The sequence below is a fragment of the Acyrthosiphon pisum genome, chromosome A1, assembly GCF_005508785.2.
Source record: "Acyrthosiphon pisum isolate AL4f chromosome A1, pea_aphid_22Mar2018_4r6ur, whole genome shotgun sequence".
Lineage (NCBI taxonomy): Eukaryota > Metazoa > Arthropoda > Insecta > Hemiptera > Aphididae > Acyrthosiphon > Acyrthosiphon pisum.
The window spans coordinates 30,371,532-30,396,251 of record NC_042494.1 but is presented as its reverse complement, the minus strand read 5'-3'; the positions used below and the strand labels follow the sequence as shown (position 1 = coordinate 30,396,251).

The 24,720-nt window shown below is 38.6% G+C and overlaps 1 protein-coding gene across 1 annotated transcript in view; it reads right to left on the bottom strand.

Moving 5' to 3' along the window:
• The window catches only part of LOC100167266 (zinc finger protein 1), a 105,869-nt gene that overhangs the window by 70,287 nt on the left and 10,862 nt on the right, over positions 1 to 24,720 (bottom strand). Inside the window, exons 2-3 of the mRNA XM_016807224.2 lie at positions 10,640 to 10,830; positions 9,754 to 9,880 (exon numbers count right to left, since the gene is read on the bottom strand). Of these exons, the coding sequence (XP_016662713.1) occupies positions 9,754 to 9,880; positions 10,640 to 10,792 (280 nt within the window). The 5' untranslated portion in view covers positions 10,793 to 10,830. The remainder of the gene's footprint in view (positions 1 to 9,753; positions 9,881 to 10,639; positions 10,831 to 24,720) is intronic.

Here is a 24,720-nt window from a genome sequence, read left to right as displayed (position 1 = left end):
TTTCTCAACTCTATGGTTATTTAAAATTATTTTTTATCGTCGTCCAAAAAATATTTAAAAAAATCTAAAAACCAATTAAAAATGATTTAATATTAATTATTATAAAACGAAAAAACTATACATAATTATTTAAATTAAAATAATAAATATTACAGCACAAAATTTACATATTCCAGCAGCTTATTGATCATAACACGTAGATTTATCATTATAACTAATTATGATATTATAATAATTATATTATTAATTTGTTTAATATGAAACAGTTATGTCACACCTATAACTTGTCTAGAACTCACATAGAAATTTGCGAAATATTTGCAATTTTGGAAAATCACGTATTGTAGCGAGAATACGAGAAACGTGAAGCAATCTGTTCTGGATTTCTGGAACCTTGCAATGCACACACGCACAAGTATCATCTCGGTTTTAGCGCGAGTGCGGCCACAGTGCTAGCGGAAAATGTCTTTTGAAAAGCTCTCTTTGCAGGAAATGTAAACGCGACGCAAAGGACCACGTACACAAAAAGGTCGGCCGCCAACCAACCAACCCTTCGTCTTCTTATTCGTCTCCACACCACAGTGCGGCGGCCCGGAGGTATAAAGTTGTGCGTACAGAGCCGAAAAGGCCACCGGGCATCCGTTACGCGTTCGTAAGACGGGCAATGCGGTGGCGGCGGCGGGGGTAAAACGCGTATAAGGTTAACCGCAAACGGAAGTTTACGTCTTGGCGGCGGACGACAAGTTCTGCGTGTGTATGTATGTATATAATGTATACGTGTATACGTGAGTATGTGTGCATGTGTTTGGGTGTGTGTGTGTGTGGGTGGGTGTACGCGCGCGCCTTTTCCCGTTTGATTTACGGATTCAAGTTTAAATTGCGATTGTATTCCATTCCGCCAAGACCGTATAGCCGCCGCCGGACCTTATACCCCCTCTTCACCGGTAGTGAGATGGACCGAGTGAGCTAGAGGGGACACGTGCTTTGTTTTGGGAGACCGAGACTGAGACGACGACTACGACGACGACGACGACAACGTTAATGGTTTCGCCCGCTTCTCTCTGACCGACCTAAACTCTTGCTGTAGCTGAACACACACACACACACACACACATACACATTCATACAATACTTCTGCCCACTCCACCACCACCGCTCGGGGATCTTTATTCCAAACTTCGGTCCACCGCACGGTCCACCGGGTAGTAAGCTGCAGGGGTAGGGCGGGCACGCGCACGAGGTGGATGTCGACGACGACGACTTTCGGGTTAATTTGATAACGGCACATTAAAACTACATTTCCTGACCGACGGCTGGAAGAGACTGTGCGCACACTTCCTCCCCCGGTCGGTGGTGAGGATGCGGTTAAAGGGGGGGGGGGGTGAGGAGGAGTCAAGGAGTGCCGGGGTTTCCTTTGGTATAATATGCGACGACGACGAGGACGACGACGACGACGACGTCGTGCACGCCCGAAGAGATTACAATAATTGAAAACGTGTATATAATACGGTTTACCGTATATATATATATACATATGCAGAGAAGTTCTTACTACTTTACGGCCGGCCGTACCATTACAATATAATACCGTCGCGGTAGAGTATAAATTATACATAAATATATGTATAATATATACATTACACGCAACGGTGTAATAATCGTTAACCGATGTTCGCGTTCGCGGACCATATAATAATATTGCTGTGACGTCACTCTTAGGCCGACTTAACATCCAAGGCATTCCTCCGACCATGATCTTTATTCATTTTATTTATAATGTATGGAAAATCGAGTTCTCTTCCACTCTTCCCCGAGACATTTGCCTTATAACTGTAATATTAAATAAGTTTAAGTTTGATTATATGAGTTAAATTTATAAGATTTATTTCGTTCACTTTACATAAGGAGAGCTTTCATGTAACGAAAAAATGTTCAATAAAATTTAAATAAACACATTGAATAAATTATCAATGACTTATATGATAATATATTTCATTTTAATAACTTTTATTAAACTATATGACAATCGCCTCGCGGAATGTCTTCCTATATTCTTGATTTACCATTATATTAGTTGGATTGCATTATCAACCATAAACTATTGAAACTACATCTGTATGAAATAATATACGTTCCTATATTATAATGACCAATTAAAAATAAATTCGCGTGTACTCGTGGCCGAAGAGAATTCGATTACCGTCCACCGACCGTAAATTGTAAATATGCGTTACTTTCGTTTATTGCGATATATGTATAGGTAATACGCTGTAGGTGGGTTCGAGATCACGTCGATATAGATAACATATTAGAGTCAATCGTGGAAATGCACCGTTTTTTGCGCCAACAGTGGAGCGGAGTTTTTGTCTTTCGTTCGAGGCACATTACTCGGTAAACGAAATGAAACGTAATAATGTCCAATAATACTGAAAATAATATTTTTTGTAAGTTCAATTAAAAATCGTCACACGCGCTACGCAACGTGACATTATTTTACTTAAGTGAGTTAAATACCAGTTTACTTAAATAATACCAAACCCATAAACAGATCATACCAGTGGCACAAACAGGATTTATTCAATGGTCTAAAAATGTGTTTAACTAAGTACTGTTTTTCTGTTCCTTTCCTAAGTATATACATACGTCATTATATTATTGCTTAATAATTATAATTATTTGCAATTATTTAATATAAACGATATCATTAAGTTTTGATGACAACGTCAGGGAATCTTTAAAAATTAAAAAATGGAGCACACATTATACTATGTATAAATCATGTAAACACGATTCCAAGTAACGGTCGTATGTACAAAAAAGCGCTTATGAAATTATAGTACCCTCTTATATATATATTTGACAATTGAATCGCTTTCGAATACTGTTGGTACTGTTGCGATGGTCATCTGCAGCAACTATAGCGAGATTCGAACAGCTATATCGTAATGCATTGTGAATATAAACCGATAATAAACGGTAAGCTGAGAAGAAGAAGAAGAAGAAGAATAAACGATGTTGAGGTGATATTATTATAATATTATAATTGTACCTAATAATGTAATTTTATAATATTGTAATAATGTACTCTACGCTATACAGTATATACTATGCAAAATATTGACATCAGTTTGGAGTCGATCGGACGAGGTGCTTGGTGGGATTCACTTCACTATATATCATCCCTCAAAATACTCATAAAGTCATACGATATTACAGGAATTATTGGATAGGTACATTAGGAATATCCATTGTTTCCAAGACGCCATAACTAAATACTATGTTTTTGTGTTTTGTTATAAATATGAGTATGACATTAAATCTGAGGTTTTTGTGTACAATATACAATTGGGAATTGGGGACCATCAGGCGATGAACCACCGGCACCTATGTATATATATACAGTAGTTTCGGCACTGATTCGGATGTATAGCTGCAGGAGTGCGTTGTATGTACTTAAGATCTCGACCCTCGTCGTCGGCAAAGTGGTATTCCGTGGGTGAGAGGGACGGGGATGACACGCAAGAGTCGAAGGGATCATTAATAATAATAATAATAATAAAAGGTAGGTTTTCGTCGTACGCGCACGGCGGCCGCCGAGATTACATCTGTGCCCGATTTGTGCAGAATTATTATCATATTTTCGCGTTCAGGATTCGCGGACGGAGATTGAAAATAACCCGCACCGGACGTTTACGACGACGGCCTCGCATACGCACCGTGGCCATATAATATATAATATTATATATTATTATATACTCTATTACCGCTGCCGCCGCCGTACGGATTGGCATGAACGGCGGGGCGTTTAACCGCGTTACGCGCATAAAACACAAAGTACACGGTATTACGTTTCTGAGAAACCTTGCGCATTGGAAGGTTACCAAAAAGAAAAATAAAAACCACATGTACACCGCGCGAAATTTAATATTATTTAGATGTGTGTATACCGTAGGAGAATATCGGCTCGGCCGCCTCCGCGCCCGTACGTGACCGCGCGCTATAATATTAATAATTATACAATATTATAATATTATTATCCGCAATGACGATATTTACGTTATTTTACGATATTAAGTAGTATTGCTGTCATATTTCATCGTCCATAATATATAATTGGTATGCAATTTGCATTGTCATAACTCATAATATAGGTAGGTATAATACGTGCGACTACTCAGAGACGTGATTGCAGCAGGGTAAAAAACAAAGAATTTATTCAGCAATTAAACGAAACTATAACAATATAATTGTTTGTTATTACACAAGTCTTGCAACTCACTTTATGGCTTAGAAATAAATCACAGGTAACCCTCCCCCCCTCTATCGTTAATTAATATTAAATCGGTGTATAGGTACAAGAAATAGGTTAGGTACTCTACTTTTGGCATATCTGGGTAAGGGGGGCGAAATAATACCTTTACCCCTTGCAAAAATGTCAGGGGGGACAAGTGCCTGCCCTCGCCCACTCACCACAATTATACGTCACCGTCACGGCTGGCTGGCGACGGCGGGAGTGCGAATAATTACAATAACAAAATAACAATATTAATAATAATACAGCACAGCGTTAATCGATGCGACAACGACGACGGCGAAGACGGTGATGAGGCGGCGGGGGGAAAATTCGTAATTTTTCTGGAACAAAAGTCAATTAAAAACGTCCTCGGTGTAACGGCCGCCCGCGCGTCATCTCGATCGTACAACAACGGCGACGCGTGTATTATATTGTTGTGCGCGGTGTGGTCGTGTGGTACATGTATATTGTATATAATATATATATATATATATATATATATATATATATACATGTACACGGGGACGACGCCCGCCGCCGCGCGTGGTATAGCGCCGGAATTACTGAAGGCGCCGGACCGGCGGCGCACTTTGGCCTCAGCCGGATTACTTTTCTTTTCTTATTTATATATATATATATATATATCGCAGTTTTTTGTTGCCCTCACAATTTCTTCTCTATACTCTTCACTTATTATTTTCTCTCCTTTCAAACGGAAAAAGGTTCTCTCGCTTTCCTCTTTATTTTCTTTTTCTTTCTCTTTTTTTCTATCTTTTTTTTTACTGTACATAAGAAACGCACAAAGTATTATTCGGCGCATAAACTTGTTGGATTCGTACCCACACCCACACACACACACACTCACACACCATACCCAACAACAACAACATCACCGATGTATCCACAGATGTATATATACATTATATTTCGCGCTAGCCAACTTTTGATTAAAAACTTTCGGGATTTTTTTTTTTTTATCACCGTAAAATACGAACAAGAAGAAGAGCTGTCGTATATGCGGTCAACGAAAACGCCTTGAGGGAGTATTATTCCAGTGGGACGAACCAGCGTCATATAATATGGCGTGGCAAGGTGTGTTACAACTACGAGATGGGGAGGGGGGCATATAATGTGAATCGTATACTCAATTACAACTTATATAAATAATAATACGAACATATATTTTCAATCTGAAAAGTCATATATAGAGGTAATCGCATTGACTTTTTTAAACGTTGTGACCACCGCGATTGCTTTCATTAAAACTATAATAATTTATTGTGTTGAATCATCATCGAACTATTAAAAAAACTATGCCAAGATCATTCACATTTACACATACATATACCACTGACTCAAACTTATGTATTAACTATTAATTATTGTAATTAGGGTAGGTAATATTATTTTGGTTCGTCGCTTTTTTGAAAAAAATGGTTAACCTAACATAGGGTTGTTTGCATACAGTTCTATAATACGGTAGTATTTTGGTAATTGACCAATTATAGTAATTTAGTGTACTCTCAAAAAAATTATTGGGAACACCTCTGGTAGTTCTCCGTGGCTGAACTATAGAATTGTTTGCATGCATACATTAACGTTCGATATTTCAGTAGGTTAGGTATATTCTAAATATATTTTAATTTAAAAAAAATAAAACAAAATACGTCGTGCGGTGAAAATTGTTTTGAAATACTGCAGTATTTGAACAAGTGCTCGTTTCTTATAACATGTTTTTTAATACCACCTACTTAAATAAATTATTTCGTAAGTTCGTAACGACTGCGGCGGATTTTTTTTACGGCCGAATTTATTGCCCCTAATAGACGGCCACGACGAGATCATTAAAAAAATTATTTAATTACTAAAGTCATCATTGTCAGTGTAACAACCAGTCAAGCTCAATTTGCTTGTTAAAATTTAAATGAATTACGGCCGACGAAGATGACGCGAAGAAAACGATCGCCGACGAAGCGTATGCGGTGGCAGCGTGCGACGTCATGATGTCGAATACAATATCAATCACTCGCAGACATATTATAACAAGACTGCCGCCGCCGCCGCCGTCGATATACAAATATTATCCGGTCAATTAAAGGTTAGGAAAGACGGTGTTTTTTTTTATTATCTTGAGATTCTTCCAACCGTAGGTGCAATCAGTAACAATCATAACGGGTTTTTCGTCATGATATGAGCCACGCCTTTCCACGACACACGCGTCAGAGGTGACTGATGGACTTTAGCCTAGGCGGTCGACTTTCGCGCGCGCGTTCATAACTAACTATCGCGCGACCACCATGGTGTCACGACGCGCGTATATAATAATATAGCCGACTAATAATAGTGGACGCGTGCGCAGAAGAAGGGCATTTGGCAAGATCACAAAACCAGTAAAAAAATAAAAAATCTGCGAACGTTTTGCCGCACCTTATTAGAGCAGCGGGAGGAAAACCGTGGTGGACACGGAGAGCGCAGATAGAGACAGAGACGGAGAGACTTGCCAGAATGTCCTCCTATTAAGGATCGCTCGTAAATCTCCGACGGGCCCGCCATCCTACATAATATAATATAATACCGTCACCGTGCTGGACGTGAAATATTCAAATATAACCAGTTGCGATATATTACACATATAATATACGATATTTGTAAATATATATATATACTATATTATGTGTACTGCCATAATATATATACTCTACGCGTAGTACTCGCAGGGTAGAATACATGATAAATGTATATATATATATATATATTATACGTATGTGAGCATCCCGAGCCGATACTGGTGCAGCGCACATATATAATCACTCAATCTTAACTGCAAATGGAATATAGGCACGCCATTCTATTACGACCATTTGTTTAACGTTTTTATCGTCTCGTCTACTACTCCGCGCAGCTATACTATAATAATAATGTACGTCGCGTCTTCGGTGCGCGCAAAATTATTGGCCCGGTCATGCCAAAAACCGGAACGACATTATTGTTCCGACGAGGAGGGATCGGCGGCGGCGATAAAGGCGCGACGCGGGCGAAGGAAAAAAAGATACGCCTACCCGTCGGGCGTTTGGCAAAGGCTGACGCGGCGGCGACGACCGTTGTGTTGTCGCTGCAGCTATGTGCAACGGCGGCGGCAGCAGCAGCGGCAGCAGCCTCAGCCGGACTCATTCGGACCGATAAAAATGATTTACGAAATCGACGCGGGACGGACGACCGGAATAATATGCGCTCTCTTGGCAGCGCACTCTTGATCCGGAAACTCTCGACTAAAAGCCCCGCCGCGACGGGGGTCTTAAAAATTAATTTTTTCCCCGTATACTGCAATATATATTTAATAATATTATACAACAGAACGATCGTCGGGACTTTGACTTCCCGTGGTATGCACACGCGGCACTTGCACATATAATATTATACATTGATATATACATGTACTGCACATCGTCATGGCCACGATGACGACGGAAGAAGGGTCTTATCTGCCGATTCACCTCCGGTTACCGTTCCTTATATATACACATATATAGGAGGAGGACCGCGCAGGAACACGGTCACGGTATGGTGGCGGGGGATGATCGTTAAGCGAGTACGGAAGCCGTCAGACCCCTGCGCGGTATATATAATATATATACACTGCAAATATACACACAAGTGTTCCGCCTTGATTGTTTCGGCCGAGATTGACCGACCCCTGCCGTAACTCGAGGATGGTGACTACGCACGGATGGAGGTGCGTGCGGTGTCGTCGGCGGCGGTGTTAATGATGCTATTTTACACGCTCTCGCACCTAACCCGCGGGAAACGTTTACACGCGACTACGAAACGGTCCTTCTCCGATAACGGCGTGCGTGGATGGGGACGGTGGCGTGATGACCGCAACAACAGGACACGAAAACGGTTTCGATCGAGCGCCGTGTGTAACGAATGCGTCCCCGGGGACGGGGCGAGCGCAAAGGTTCGAGTCCGGACCGCGGAGAGATTTTGATTAAAAGTATGTGCGATGGCGAGGGGAGGGGGAGGAGAGTACGGTATATACGTATAATACGAGTATGATGTATAAAAATCTCCCAGCCCGCTGCCGTTTATATACTTTATATATAAATGTATATGCGCCCGACGAGAAAATTAAATAATAAAAAGAAAGCGATACTGCGAAAATATTTAGCGTCGTGGCGGCTGATTCCCGGAGTTTGCGCCCGTAAAAGAAGAAAAAAAGAGCGTATTTTTACTTATTTCTTTTTTGCTTATACATTTTTTTTTTTTTTTTTATTATCGGCAATAAAATCGTGTCGGACGCGATAATCCTGCTGGAGAAGTCGAATCGCCGTGCGGTCGCGCGTTTATTTTTATGACGTCATCTTTGTCATTGGGGCCTAATGGAAAATTGGGCGTGGTTGGGTTTTTTTCCCCGACGGTATATATCATGTATATAATATAATAATATCGTGTATAATACAGGACGACGATGACAATAATCATAATAATAATAACAACAACAACTGCAACAACGCGGTCGCGCAATATACGACGCCAAAGGCGATGCGACGGTTAGGGGTGGATCCGCCGACGCCGTATATACTCCTCACGCGAGCAGAGCAATATATATATTTTTGTAGCTGTTCACCTCAGTCCGAGCAGGAGATATATAATATAATATAATTTTATTTTATTTTCACGACGATTATTATACTGCTCAAAACGAATGATTGGATTGTTTTTATTAAATCTCGTACACGAAATATTATACGCTGCTATTAATAACTACATATCCATATATATATATATATATATATATATATATATTATATGTACGAACGTTTTATTATTTGTACGCAAGTAGTTTCAACTCTTACGATAGGTTAAACTTTACGATGCGCACACACTTTCGATTAAAACTTGACATTTTTGGTTTTTTTTACGGCCAAAAAAAGAATGTATTATTTTTAATTTTGTTTTTACTAATTTCTACGCCAACTTTGTCGTCACATAAACTTTAAATAAATACATTCGAGAAACACTAGGAAGATTTTGTCGAGGGACTGGAGAGAGTTTTAGAGTGGTTTTGATAAAACAAAATAAAAAACGTTAATCGCTCCGGAACTGTGTTGCCCTTTGTCCTTCGAAACGTCTAAGTACTTCAGTCATTTTATTAATCGCTGCTCATTTAAACGTCGACTTTTAATTAGCCGTAAACTTCGGATAAAATGATCCACCTATACAGAGTATATAAGAGACAGAGAACACCCGCCCGGGTCTTAAACTTTCTGAAGTATACACTTTGACTTCTGGAGATAATAATTCACTTGGAGAGCACTGACTTTTCCAGGGGGGTTAAAGAGGTTAAAAAACCTTTCACCCGCCACTTAATTACTAAGCATTAATATCGAAAGGAGTTTTTTGGAACTATAATTTATAAATTATACGGAATTATTAAACGGTAAAAGCGCAGCCCTTACCTTTGTCACAGTCCTTGATCACCGTCTCCCCTTCGTCATCGTCTTTAACAGCAGCTGTACCGTCGTCTTCGTCATTTACCGTCATATCCTCTTCATCGTCTCTACTCGTACAGTCTTCGTTTGCAGACTATAAAATCAAATACAACGTTTAATTTTCAACATTATGATTTATAACTCTAATATATATGAATAATTATGATGTCTTTTAACGATGATTTTATACATCGTGGTCGGCATTGGCATTTATTTGCCAAAATATTATGTATAAATTAAACAACAACAAAGTATTTTACTTAGATCGTGGAAACCAGCAAACAACTCTAATGTGTACCTATATGATAAAACTACTTAACGAAAACTATTAAGTAAAAATGATCGTTAATTTACCCCACACATTCGATTTCAATTTATTTGGGTGTAATAAATATGTATTTTATTACTGTTTACTTATTTAAGAACATTATATTACTTAGGGTCTTTAAGAGGGTTAGGGTGTAATTTCCTGGTTCTTAATAGAAATATTAACTTTACGAGTATAGTGTAAATATTTAAATGTTTACGGTTGTGTTTTTAAGAACTATATAACATTTCACCAGATTAATTTACGCTAATAATTAGAGTTAAGTCCATTTTTCGATTTCACTATCTGGACAAAAAAAGTTCATCTTTTCATAAATAATACTGATTTTATTGTTCTCAATTATATATTTAAATTATTCGTAATCTCGTGGATCATAATATAATATACACCCTTCATAACTGTATGAATATATATTTAGACTATAGGAGTATGAAAAATAATATTTGTGTGAAAAAGGCTCATTGTATATTATCAGTTATCAAATAACTATCGGAAATCTTAAAAAAAAAAGTTTTTAAATCTTACCGTAGAAGAATCTTTAGTATCATCTGTCGTCTGACAACGACTGTCGATGAACTGTCGTTTGGTGTTGGTACCCACTGAAAGCAGTGGTTGATGGTTGTGATTGGTGTCCGGGTTGATGATGATTTCGTCATCTTGTTCCACACACAGAGTCATATCCTGTTGGGGGTCTACGATGTCACAGTCTGCTTCCACTGGGAAAAATAATGAGAAAAATTGCGTAAGCTTATATATGTATATTGTACATAATAATATATATTGTGTGTGCGTATGCTGTGTATATATATATTATATGGAGAAGAGCATAGAAAAACGAAAAGGAAAACTAATCTTTAATCATCTCGAAACACTTTTATAGGTTATTACTCGAAAACGGTTCAGATAAATAGCTCCGATACACGGTTAGGGGTAGCGGTGCATTGGCGGCGGACGCAATAAAAAGGAAAAGCGAAATCGTCGTTCGGTATAGTCGTCGTCGTCGTCGTACTTTAACTATATACTACGGACATAAATCATATTTTAAATTAGTAACGGAGACGAATGGAGAGGGACGGGAATTTATGAGCCTTTTCATCGCGAGGTCCACCTTGGACGTATATCCCTCCTCCCCCGATCGCTGCCGACCGGAGCGGCCCGAAAAACTCTTTTGGTACATTAAGTTAAGTGACCCTCACCGCGACGACTGCTATAATGCTATACTGTACACAGGGCTCGTCCGTCGTTTTGGCGACGATATTTCATACACTTTAGTGTGTTTCCTCGTTATAAATATATATATATATGATGTGCGTCGACGAAACGACATATTATGTTACGGCGAGAAGAGGGGCTGCACATTTATCCACGGGCCGCCGGGTAGTTGCACAGCGCGTATATAACCTTATCGCCGTATATACATATAATATTATATATTGTATTATGTACACATTGTATACACTGCAGTATACACACCCCCTCCGGCTATATGTTAGCACCGTCGATATAACTGCGCGTACTAAATAGTAAATAATTCAGTATAATATTATTATTATTATAAAAAGGTACCATTTTGATTGTTTTCGACTCTATATGGCTTTTTTGTTCCTAATATAATATATGTATTATTATTATTATTATTTCACTGCGCTGCGCGGCGAAGGCAAATGTCGTCGTTTCGTGCACGTGACATGTGCCGCTGATGAGCATAGTAATTAAGTCCGGTAGGTATTGAAAGGGTTCCCCCTTTATTCCGCGCGCGCTCTATCCACGGGCGCGGTTTGAAACGGAGGCCGCGGGGACGATCGAGAAGGGGTGGGGTGAGGGGGGCTCCCGTCGAATTAGCAATCATGTCAATCCATCCGAAACCAATCAACCCCATGCGCCGTTGTTTTTCTTCTCCACCCGCGCGCACACACGCGCACTAATGACACTGCACGACACGCCAGATGGCTTCCCCCGGCTTGCACCCCCACCACCATTACCTCACCACTCCACTGACACAGCTACTCATCGCCATCATCTGGTAACTGTTTTTATATCCAAACGCGATCCATATATATCGTACGAGCCCAATACCTTACAAAAGGTGACCTTTTCGGCTACGCAGCTACACGATACGAAAACGACGAGCGCGCGTGACCCGACATGAATATTATACGACAATATCGTAGTGTCACTGATATAATAATAAAACAACTTTTTTGCTCGCGTATATGATGTTGTGTGTATATATACAACATAAAATTGTAAGGCATTATTCGCGTACTACTGGGTGGTGACACCGGTGGCAGGCGGTGAGATGTGCAGATGGGGAGGAGCTGCGAAAAAATAAATTCGAAAATAAAAAAAAGTTTCCGATTTGACATCATTTGACGCGATATTTCTGCACACGCTCGAAAGTTGTCCTGCCGGGTATTTGACATTAGGTCGGCATTGTGCGCGAGTTAGATTCGGACGCGAATTCATAATAATATATAAATATATACATATGCGATAGAGATATATGTGCTGCTGCAGTGTCGTATAAGGCAGGCGTGATTGTCGGCCAGGCAATGGGGTAAGAGCAGAGGGTCGACTGCGAAAACTTTCCTTTAGAATACAATATATAAATACAAAAAAGTGGTTGTATGTGTGTGTGTGTGTGTGTGTGTGTGGGGGGGGGGGGGGGGGGTACATCGTTTGTTGTGTCGCATTTTTTTTTAGTTTTACGCCCTCCACGCCGATCGAACAGTGCGTATATTATATACACACATACATATACGTTCATGTAATAATATGCTAAAATAAAATAGTAAAAAGAACAATGCGCTCGACGGCGTACACGCACAATACAATATATCATATCATATATATATATATATACATAAATACATATTATATACATATATCTACCTCTACGTGTAAAAATTCGAATTCCGACCACGGACAATGGCCGGTCCGGTATTATAATATTATTGTTTTGGGTGTATATACATCGTATATTTAAAATTCCCGTTATGTATGTGTACATGTACGTTTTGGGAAAACATATAGTTGTCGTAAAACCATATACATATACTACGACGAGACTGCTCCTCGTCTGTAGGACGACAAAATAAAATAACGTGTGACGCCGCTCGCTAATCGGGCGGGATGAGTGCGTACCAAAAAAAAAAAAGAATAAAAACTGGGCACAAATTAAGTCTCACCCCCTCGCCACCCCTCATCACTCGCAACCGATGAAAAATCGCTCCGCCGGGTCAAAACACGCGTGTACAATAACGTATAACGTTCGTCCGTCCGCCGCCGTTTGTTTCGGTAGTGTTTTTTTTTTTCGAAATTTATTCGTTCGCCACCGCGCCGCACACACGCGCATTTATATATTATTATATAAATAATTACACGTGATGTTTACGTGCGCGGGCTCGTTGTTATAATAATATTATTGTGTCACTGTATTGCTGCATAGTTGTGCGGCGTGTATACGTGTACCGTATATAACGACGATAATAAATTTTAAATAAAAAAACCGCACCCTTTATGTTCGGATGAACGTTTCGCGACGATATCGCCGGCACGCCGTAAAACGTTCGAAACGCGGACAAAAATTAAAACGAATACGTGTGGAGAATGTGTAAACCGGGGAAAACGCGGACGGACGGATAGACGCGCGCGGCGATATAGATTTGAATTATCGCGATCGGTTGCACGCCGCTCTGCCGTAACTCGCGAGGGCACATAAACTTTATGTAAAGTATATTATATTATTATAACGGGTGGTGGATGTAAATTGCGGCCTGAAATTGTAAAATTGCACTCCATGATTATGTGTAGATTACCGCAGACAGGTAGTAAAAATAGTGCATGTGGGATGCCATCATAATATATTTAAGGTCGACAGGTACACATTATATATAAGTAGGTATATATAATATCATGTCAGCAGTCACCTAATAAAAAGCTTTAACAAGCTATTTGGCTTTTAGTATAGCCTTTTAGAATTTATTACTTATACCTATAAGGGAGCGTTTTACTTAGGAGAGCGTTTTTTAGGGGTCGCTAAGGAGGACCTTATATTATATTTATATAATTTATATTTTTAGTAGATTTAAGAATTTAGTAAATAACAATAAAAATAAAAATTGTATATAGGGTTTGGTTTTTTACTTTAATTAAATGGTAGATCATAAAAATGAAACGATAATTATTTTTAATTTGTCCCAGGGGTTAGGGGGGGGGGGGGTAAGGGTGATAAGTAGGTATCACGAAAAATGGCTCATTTCACATTCCTCCAAAAAGTTTTTGGTTTAACACTCATATATTTTAATAATACATTTAATTACAATTTATTCTCTATTATTTACATCAGTATGTTTTGGCTACTTATATAATATTATGTTTATAGCGGACACCTCAATAATGTATCGATTTGGATAAATAGTTATCTATCGTAGATTACCTACGTACATTTATTACAATAATTAAATAATATGATCTTGAGTATACTTTATTGAATGAAAAATTCCATATCAGACCCCTCCCACCACGACACTATAATTATATTACATCGATGTACGCACTATATACTGCGTAGTATACGTAGTTACATAGCCATGAGTAAATATAAGAAGCAGTATTACAATAATACATGCCAACATCGGTATACCTAAATACACATAAACGTATAAATGAGGTTCACTAAGATAAACACTGCAGAAATCGAAGTCAACTGCAGCAATATATAATTTACAGAAAGCAGTTCCAAAAGAATTTTGGATATTTGTCTGGACTCGGTGCGTCTCGGCGGTGTTTCGCGCACTTACGAAACTCACATATTATTATTATTATTAAACCGATATAAATTATAGCGATAACAATAATAATTATTATTGTTATTATTATTATACACATTTGTGTGCGGCGACGAAGGCGCACGCGGAGTGCCCGATTCGCGATAAATCCTACAATATTCTTCTCTCTCCCATCTCGGTTCGTGCGTATAATATAATATATAGAACGGCGGGTGTGTACTGTAACACTTATAATAATCGCCGCAAACGGATTTCGGCTTTCAGCGGAATGAAAAGCGAATCGGCGAAGAATCGCGTGTGTGGGGGGTTCGAGGGCGCGTGTATCATCATCTCGGCGCGGCGTATAGGAAGGAAAAAATGTCACGGGGACCGATGGCGGTAATAACGTTTTTCGCGGAACGAATAGTGTGCGGTGGCGTTGAGGACCCGTCCCCGTCGTGGCCTACATGGGAACGTGTGTTATATATTATTATATTATATTATGCTATATAAACGAGGCGAGGGCAAGCGTGCCGGCGCATCGGACCTAAAGATTTTCTCCGAACCAATATCGTTATTGCTACTCGCACGTTATTATCCGTCGTCGTCGCACATAATAATAATAATATATTATATACACATATTATTATTATACTTTGGAAAGGGCTTGCGACAGAAAAACCAATTTGTGTTTGAACGCGCGAGCGTATACGGTCAGGTGCTTAGCGTCCGCGGCGACGTAATGTGCTGTATGCGCGTGACATCGGTTCCGGAATTTAATAATATAATAATATATTATTTCATAAATTTTATTATCTTGCTGGCGATGACTGATGGTGTCAATGAAATCGTTATCCCCGCGAAAGTCGTAAACAAGCTGACAGAACCGTTTTACGACACAAGCGCTTTTCATCACGCTAATACCTACCTATATATATATATAAATATATTATGCACGTTTTAATATCGACTTTCCTGGAAGGAACGCGTATGATGTGTATATTTTTGATTATTATATAGTTATTGTTATTAGCTATGCAATCTATGCATATGCAAGTCTATAGAAAGCGCATGCAACATATTAACATAATATCCGTGGCAGATCTATAAGCCGACACTGTCTACAGTTTTTCGTTTCAAATATTATCATCATCGCACATCATACTACATACAAAATAAAATATTTTATAACCATTGATATTATATACGACGTAGTCAACTCTATCGAGTTAAACTTTAAAATTAGTTGTATATACAAGATGAACTAATCGAGTTTTCCGAACCTCCCTGATTTGTTATTCAAGGTATCTACTTAATAATTTATCCGGCAGGAGAACACTTAAATTTAATCAAATACTTAACATTTATAGCAATTAAGAGAGCTGCAGCAACAGGAGGCGCGCCTTGAGGGAGAATAAGAGTGAGCGGTGTGTATATATATATATACACACACACAGCCGTCGTCGTTTTTCCGAAACGTTCACTCGGTAGCGTTCAGTATACATATACATCATACACAACAGCAGCTATACGATATAGCCGCGTTAACATCTCTACATATTTTGACTAACTGTAGCTTAAAAATATTAATGCATTTTTGCTGGAGTTTCTACTCGCAAGTATTTAATTAATTTGAACTACGCATTATATTTTTCGGCCGACGTAAGGTCTGTGCGCCCTACTCGGGGCAAAAAACGGCGAGCGCGGATTCCGTCAAGTCTTGAGAAATTCATTTTTCGAAAACGAGTTTGTTGTCGACAGGACGGTGGCATTCCCCTTAAAACACCGCCGTCGTTCATATTTTAACGTCGGAAAACGGAATTATAATCATTTGTTACACGTGCGTGCACGGCGCCAAGATTGCACCGCGTTCCTATATAGTATATATAATATAATATAATAATATAGTCGCCACAACATAATAATTATAAATCGAGGAAGTGCATTTCGCGTGGCGGCAAGATAATATGATAGACGAGATTGAAACTCGGACGATAAAACAAAAATTGGTGAATTCGATGTTTTGAGGGGTTGACACCCGATTTGTCCGCGCCAAGACGCCGTTCTCGGTGGCAGAACGCGCGCGTGGGTACTTAAACGACACAAATCCTGCTTAGTAGGGAGGAGTCGGTGACGAGTGAAATCGCTCGGCGAGTACGGTCCGGTTCCGGAGGACGGTGCACATCGTATACGTACGAAGGGCTGCGGCTAGGGGTGGGTTCCCGGACGTGTGTATTTATGTATATAACTCGCAGCGGGACGCACGGGGAAGAAACGAATAAAAATGTATTTTTTTTCAAAAGGAACACGCGAACGGATCGGTATCGCTGGGTCGGCCCCCGGTTCAGCGGGAGGGCGTCCGGGGGTCGGTGGGGAGGGTGGTTGCCAGGGGGGAGGAGCGGTGTCGGTGTACGCGAGACACGCGTATATACGCGCGGCCGACAGGAGGTCGTTTTTAAGTGGATTACTGTTCCCGCCGACGACTCAGCCGGGAAAAAGCGAGCGTGCGATAATTTGACGGACGGCGTCGGGGATTATCCAGCGATGCGAAATATCCGGGCGAAAAAAACGGCAGCGGCGGGAAAAGTCAAAAAGAGACCGCGCGCGTGCATTAACGTGATTAACAACAACGGCGGCGGCGGCGGTTGCGGAGAGAAAAACCTGCGCCGGATCGCCTCTCCTCCGCTGACGCTGCGTAGTCATAATATATAAACGTATATTATAATAATATATAATATACGCGAAATCGAATTCAGAGCGCATCAATTATATATATGATATGTATATATATGTGTATACGGTAATTCGATTGTGTATGTATATACAGTGTGCGAGTGAGTGCGTATGCGATACGTTTTTTTACGGGAGGATAATGCGTGTGTGTACGTTTTTTACTTGTCGAATTTCCGATATTCCGGAGAATATATAATATGCGCGCAGCGTGCACGTCACAATATAAATCGAGCGCGGATACGATCGTTTTATGACCGAGCGGCGCATTATATATATATATATATATATATATATATATGTATATCGATGACTGAGAGAAAGAAATTGCTGGATAGAGAGATGTATAGAGTGAGATGGGAAAAAAATCTATTACTGAGCCACGTGGCCGCCGGGTGACGGAAATCCGACGAAAATCGAAGGTTAATTATCATAACAATGGGACTGTACGGCACGAGGGCGTGTCATATATATTGTCATTGTGTATAATAGTGAGAAACGCGCCCGAACAGATATATATATATAAGTATATAAGTATATTTATACACCGTAAGCGACGTGTGTCATTGTGTACGAGCGCTCTTCTTTTTTCGGGTGGAAACATCACATCCATGCGAACTGTGACGGCGGCGAGCGGGGGAAAAGGACGGAAAAAGGTATATATATATATATACGTGAAATTCGGACGGGATGTGTCATCCGGATGCCGGAAACGCGCCGAAAGTCCTGCGGATTTTGGCTCGGGACAATATGCGCGTGGACCGAAGAAGAAAAAGAAAGCGCATAGGGCCTTTTTTTCTTCTTCATAAAATGTATAATAATATATATACAACTTTCGCGCGCCCGTCTACGTACTCGCGCACACACTCACGCTCGCATCACACAACCGGCCCGGATACAACAATAACACTAGAGCCGTGACGGGCGTATATATACACACGGGCGGAGGATTTCCAACACAATATATATGTATAATATAATAATAATAATACCGACGATTGCGAGGACGGATATAATATACGATTTTTTTGACCGTATAATATAGCTCTGCGGACGCTCATTGTGCGGCGCTCTCGATTTTTCGGAAGAAGAACTCACGACGATCGGCAAAAACGGCATTAAATTTATGAAGCTAATCCCTGTTTATTTTTATTTTATTTTTTTTTTTGCGAAATCCGTCGTCTCCGTCGTTATAATATTATTATTATTATTATTGTATCATATTTTATACTATACGCGTACATACTGCATGCGAGCGCGTATCGAGAAACGATGCGAAAAGTGAAAATATATATGGAATACGTATAATATTATAATATATACGTATATTGCGACAAACGGAAAGAGGCAAAAAAAAATACATATTATGGTAATACGAATCGGGGAGCGTCGACGACGGTACGACGCATATACATATATAATAATAATATGTACTCAGGCCGGGACGAAGAAATAATAAATCGACGAGATCTTCGCCGCGCGCGCACGCACATTCAACCGTGAGATATTGAAACGAGTATAATTTCTATCGCTCCGTCTCCCCTCTGCGCCTACTGTACACGCCCGTCCACCCCGCGTTCGCTGTTTTCCGTAAATTATTTTAATAATATCAAATGTAGCGTGCGCGCGTATACTCCTTTCGGAAGTCGTTGGGACGTGAATAAATTCGTAAAAGAGGAAGTTAACGCCGTTTTATAGTACCGTTATTATTATTATTATTATCATTATTATTAGCTGCACTTTGTGCGTCGCTATATGATGTATAATACACGGGTGTACAGGCGATATAGGAGGAGGAGGACGCGCGTAATTTTTTTCCAAAAAATTTCCTCTTACGAGAGGTGAACGCACCACCCACACACTATATGTAATCTATAAAATATATGTGTATTCTATAGCGAGTGCAGTGCACGCCACTTGAGTACGTGCGTATAATATAAGTCTATACACGCTATATTATATACACCATCAAGACGGCGCACCGCGGGAGGAGGACAAAAATCCGAATTTTATTACTCCGGCGACGGCGATGGAGGCGGGTTATTCTTTTCTTTTTTTTGTCTTTTTTTTTTTTTAATGTTCGGCACTCGAGAAAACAAATCGTTTCGGATTCCGGAAAAGTGCCCTTTTAACCGGGGACCGGATGAGTAATGATGTCTAGGAGGGACAAAAACGCGCTATAGGTCGTGTATATGCGCGCGGACGAGTTGTGTTTTTTTTCTCTTCCTTATAGTTTCTTTTTTTTTAAGCGAACGAAATAATAATAATAATGTGTATACACGAAGAAAGAATACAATTTTCTAGAGCATTACACCTGTCCGTCAACGGGAAAGACAGCGATATATATATGTATATATGCGCGTGAATAAATGGTGTGGCGCGAGCATTAAACTCTTTGTATATGCTAATGAACTATTCGCGTGCGTATAAACTGCATAGTGACTATAACATATACACTGCCGCAGACCCTGTGAACACGTGTAAACGAAAATCAGTCAGCGAAAAATATATGCGACAAAACGACGACGACGCGTTATACATAATATTATATGCCAACTTATAATATATATATACATATATATTTATATTTAATAGTTCGCATGCACTTATATATTACGTTTTTCGAGCGTAAGAATGCGCAACAGAGTGACAGACTTAGTATTTGATGTCTACCGCAGGAGAAGTTTTAATCAATAACTATTATAATATAGGCCACGGGGGCTTATAATGCTATTACATGTACCTACTTTTCCTATAATATCGAATTTTGAATTATAGTGTCATTTTTTTATAAGCCTTGGAGAGGGAAGGGCGTATCTAAGGGTTAAGGGCAATTATATTGTAGGTATATACTTTAAAATATATCGAAGTATACTGCTCCTTGAGGAGACTGCGGCATAGCAAGGATGGTGTTTTGAATATTTAACCACCCCCTTCCACAAACTAGCTTCAGATTTCTAAATGATCATTGTTGTCATTTGTTTCTATTTCATATTATTTGATATTGTAAAAATTATGATTGATGATTACAATGGAGAATGTGTAAAGCCCCCTTCACAAGCCATATTTAAATATAAATACTTAAGACACCCCTCTAAAAAAAATTCTGGTTACACCCCTGAATATTAGGGGTAAATTAAATTAAACAAATTAACCGTAACTCATTGCAAATATCGAACGAAACCCGCGACAAGGAGAAACTGAGAGAGCACGGATGTGGTTATATTTTGATATTAATAGGAACAAAGATTAACTACTCCATAATAATATCAAAAACACCGACGATTTAAAGACAATTTAAAACGTAAATATTTAGGTGACGCAATATGTACGTAGGTACCTATAATATATTGTTGATTAAAAATTAAAAATTGCTCGAACAAAAACTTATATTGCGAATGCGGGTAAGCACTAGGCTGCAGGTATTTAAAAATCTGAAAATTGTGTTTATTTCATAACGTGTGCAGTAATATTATGTGTGGTGAGATAAAAAATGATTATAAAATGATTGGGAAACGAGGAGGTATACTATACCTACGTCGTCAACCTGCCACTTGGCACGTGATGGTGGAAGTCAGCGTTTTCGAATAGGTAGGTATTACTATTCCTGAGGACGCACGTTTACCGAAATCATAACAGAGGAGTGTCATTATAATAATTATTAACATAATATTATTATCGAATAGGTACAATAGTATAATATTATTATCACTGCGTAGTGTTTTTTTGCGTGTACGCGTTTATTTCGCGCGTTATCTGCATACGGCTCACGGCGGCTTCCTGTCCGCCGCCCACGACGACGTCATCAGCTCTTCCATAGGTACACTATCGTGATTAGTGACTTTACTTTTATAGAAATGCGACTGCACACGCGTACACGACTGCTGGTATGCGATTATATCCATCCGATGCACAGGTCCAAAATGCTGCACACGCAAGCAGCCGTGTGTCTGCGGATGACGACCGTCACTGCACGCGTGGACAACATAAAAAATATTTAAAACATGCGCACGGTAGGCGAAGGTTTGACACCTATTACATAATAATAATATTATACAAATTTATTATAGCCGAGGCGGCGGCGGCGCGATAATAATACTGTATAATGCGTATTAATGTATTATTATTATTATATTATTATATTAATATAATACAGACACTACCTATATAAGTAGGAAATTCGCGGGCAATCGCAGTGGAAATTATCGATTTAAAACTCAAAAATATTTCCTGTATTTCACCGAGCGTCATTTTATTATTATTATTATTATTATTATTATTATTATTATTGTTGGAGTTGAATCACATCGAATTATTAAAAATGCAGTACACACTACACAGGTCGTGATATACATCTGCAGACCGTGTTTTTATATCTCTATTTTCTTTAATGGTTTAGATTTTACATTTTTTAAACGTTTTTAATCGTTAAAACTAAAATTATATTCAATTCTCGTTACTGAAATTTTAATAGGTTTTTATATTTATTTAATTTTATGTTATTATTTGTATAGGGCGGCGCGTCCTTGTTCTAAACTCCGCATACTATAATATGATGACTTTTTGTGATTTGTGATATTGGTCGTAAGCAGTACCAGCTACCATTGGTTAAATTTCACTTACTGTGTTCGCTATTTGATATTTTGATCTTTGTGGGTTAGGGGATGTTCGATTTTTGATATTTAATAATATATTAAACATTTAAAACCTATACAATAACAAACCGTACGCACTGCGCACCGTACACCGGTATACTGCACCGGTGCGCGACACGGTCGGATAGTCGAGCTCGAATTAGATTAAACGCGTATAATATAATACCTACTATACGCACATTACAATATAATATTATACTGTATAATTATTAAATCCGCGCGTTAACCGAGTCGTATGATAATAATATTACATACATAACGTAATGGTATATATATATATATCGTAGGCGCGTATACATATAATATGCGTTATACGGTATGGAGGACGTCTGCAGAGGTGTATTAATTAATTATTATACACGTCGCCGCCACCATAATAATAATAATATGTATACGCGTGTGGTGCACATAGTACGGAAATGCGTGATATACGCGGCGGGCACGACACCGCGCGTGGTATACCTAATATTCACGTGTGCATTATGATATATACATATTATACACACCTAACACTCACGTGTACGGTACGTTATATATCTATATATATATATAATAATATATATTATATACGCGCACACCAACTGTCCCATCCCGTTTGCGACCCTCTTGTTGCGTGCAGTTGTCGTCGCCGCAAAGGATTATAACACGTAGCCGGCCGGGTGTGCCCCAAAAGTCACCGTCGTCGTCGTGTTAGTCGTTATTATTATTATTATATTATGTGCGCTCGGTACGACGATAATAATATAAAGTAACAATACCCCGATGATGTGACATCGCCGCCGCCGTTGCCGTCAATATATATAAACGTTTTAATGAATTTTTTTTTTTACACGCACGTGCTCGTATTAATCAAAAAAATTTTGTTTGCGTGTAAACAGTCGATAAGACGACAATCTGTTTTAACTATATATGTATAAATCATCCGGAATAATCACATTATACGTATGCATGGATTACGGGCGTTAATTGTTGGATGATTATTATTTTTATTATATACCTACGGCGTATATATTATAATAATAATATTCATCGGAGCACGGCCAAAACCGCTTTGTAACCAATCGTGACCCAATTCTATTATTTTCGTAAAGATAGAGAGATACACAACAACTATACGCATCACGCACGCACGCGTGCACTTAGCTCACATTCGTCCGCCGCATTTGTATGATGTATATAAAAACAATTTGATTCGAATCAGTTTACCGTTAATTCACAATGTTATACTAGCCGAAAACGTGGGTCGAAACAACCCTGATTTAAAGGGTCGTGCTGCGGGGATTCAGATAATGCCCTTTGTCGAGGGGCCGATCAATTGTAATTTATCATCGGTGGTAAATACATTTCATACTCATGAAAAGTGTACGTTTTGATATTCGATATTCTCAATCGAGCATTTTAATTGGGTTTAGTCTTAACTATATAGGTACCTGCTATTGTTATAACATCGTGTTAAATCTACTTAAACGTTATTTCATAATATTATTTCGTTATACAAGTATAAGTATACATATACATATACTATAATATATATATATAACATATATGGGATAGTAATTTATAACTAATGATATGAAACTATAACGGTACCTAATTAAATATAATATATTAATTATTATTGATTATTAACTCGTATAAGACATAATTCTTTTAAAAGTATGTTTCTAGCAAATATATTGGTATTACAATTATAAATACAATTATTTTTACGGTACCATAAATATATAATAATATGTTTTAATAACAACTAGATGCCCAAACCAAAGTTGTAAATTTAAAAACGAATCAAATATTGTGGCAACTTTAGCCATTCGATCGAAACGGCTGCTGTGTGTGTACATGTAGGTTTCTATATATTATAGTATTAGAGTTTTAGGGATCTAAACAAATAGGTTTCCTCCTAGTGTATCCTAAAACTTTTGAAAGTGTATAAAGTGGAAAGACTTTCGACGGCAATGTTACTCGAGAAGAACCAGAAACAAAGAAAAAGTTTACACTATTCTATCCAAACATGTTATACTCTATATGAAGAAATCATCAAAAGCCATATATACGTAAAAAAAAAAACCCCTAACAGCAGTAGTGGTCGATTAACATAAATTTCATAAGCTAATGCGTATGTATATACTATGCCAATAACGCGGTGAGATACAACGGTATTTTATTCGATTGATTTTGTATATAATATACATGCACAAAGTATAGGGAAACAAAAAAGAAGAATATATACAATAAAGTAATAATAATTTAAAATCAACAAATAAAAAATCAATCGAATTTCTATATAAGCTCGCGGTAGGTAATTATTCAGAAAGAATAAACAATCCGTTTTGAAGTTAAATTTAATTTTAGTATTATTAAAAACTAGAAAACGTTTGCCAGACAGACGACGAGACTCCCTCCCTTTTATGTAATATTATAACGGTTTATTTTTTTATTCCCTCCTCTCGAT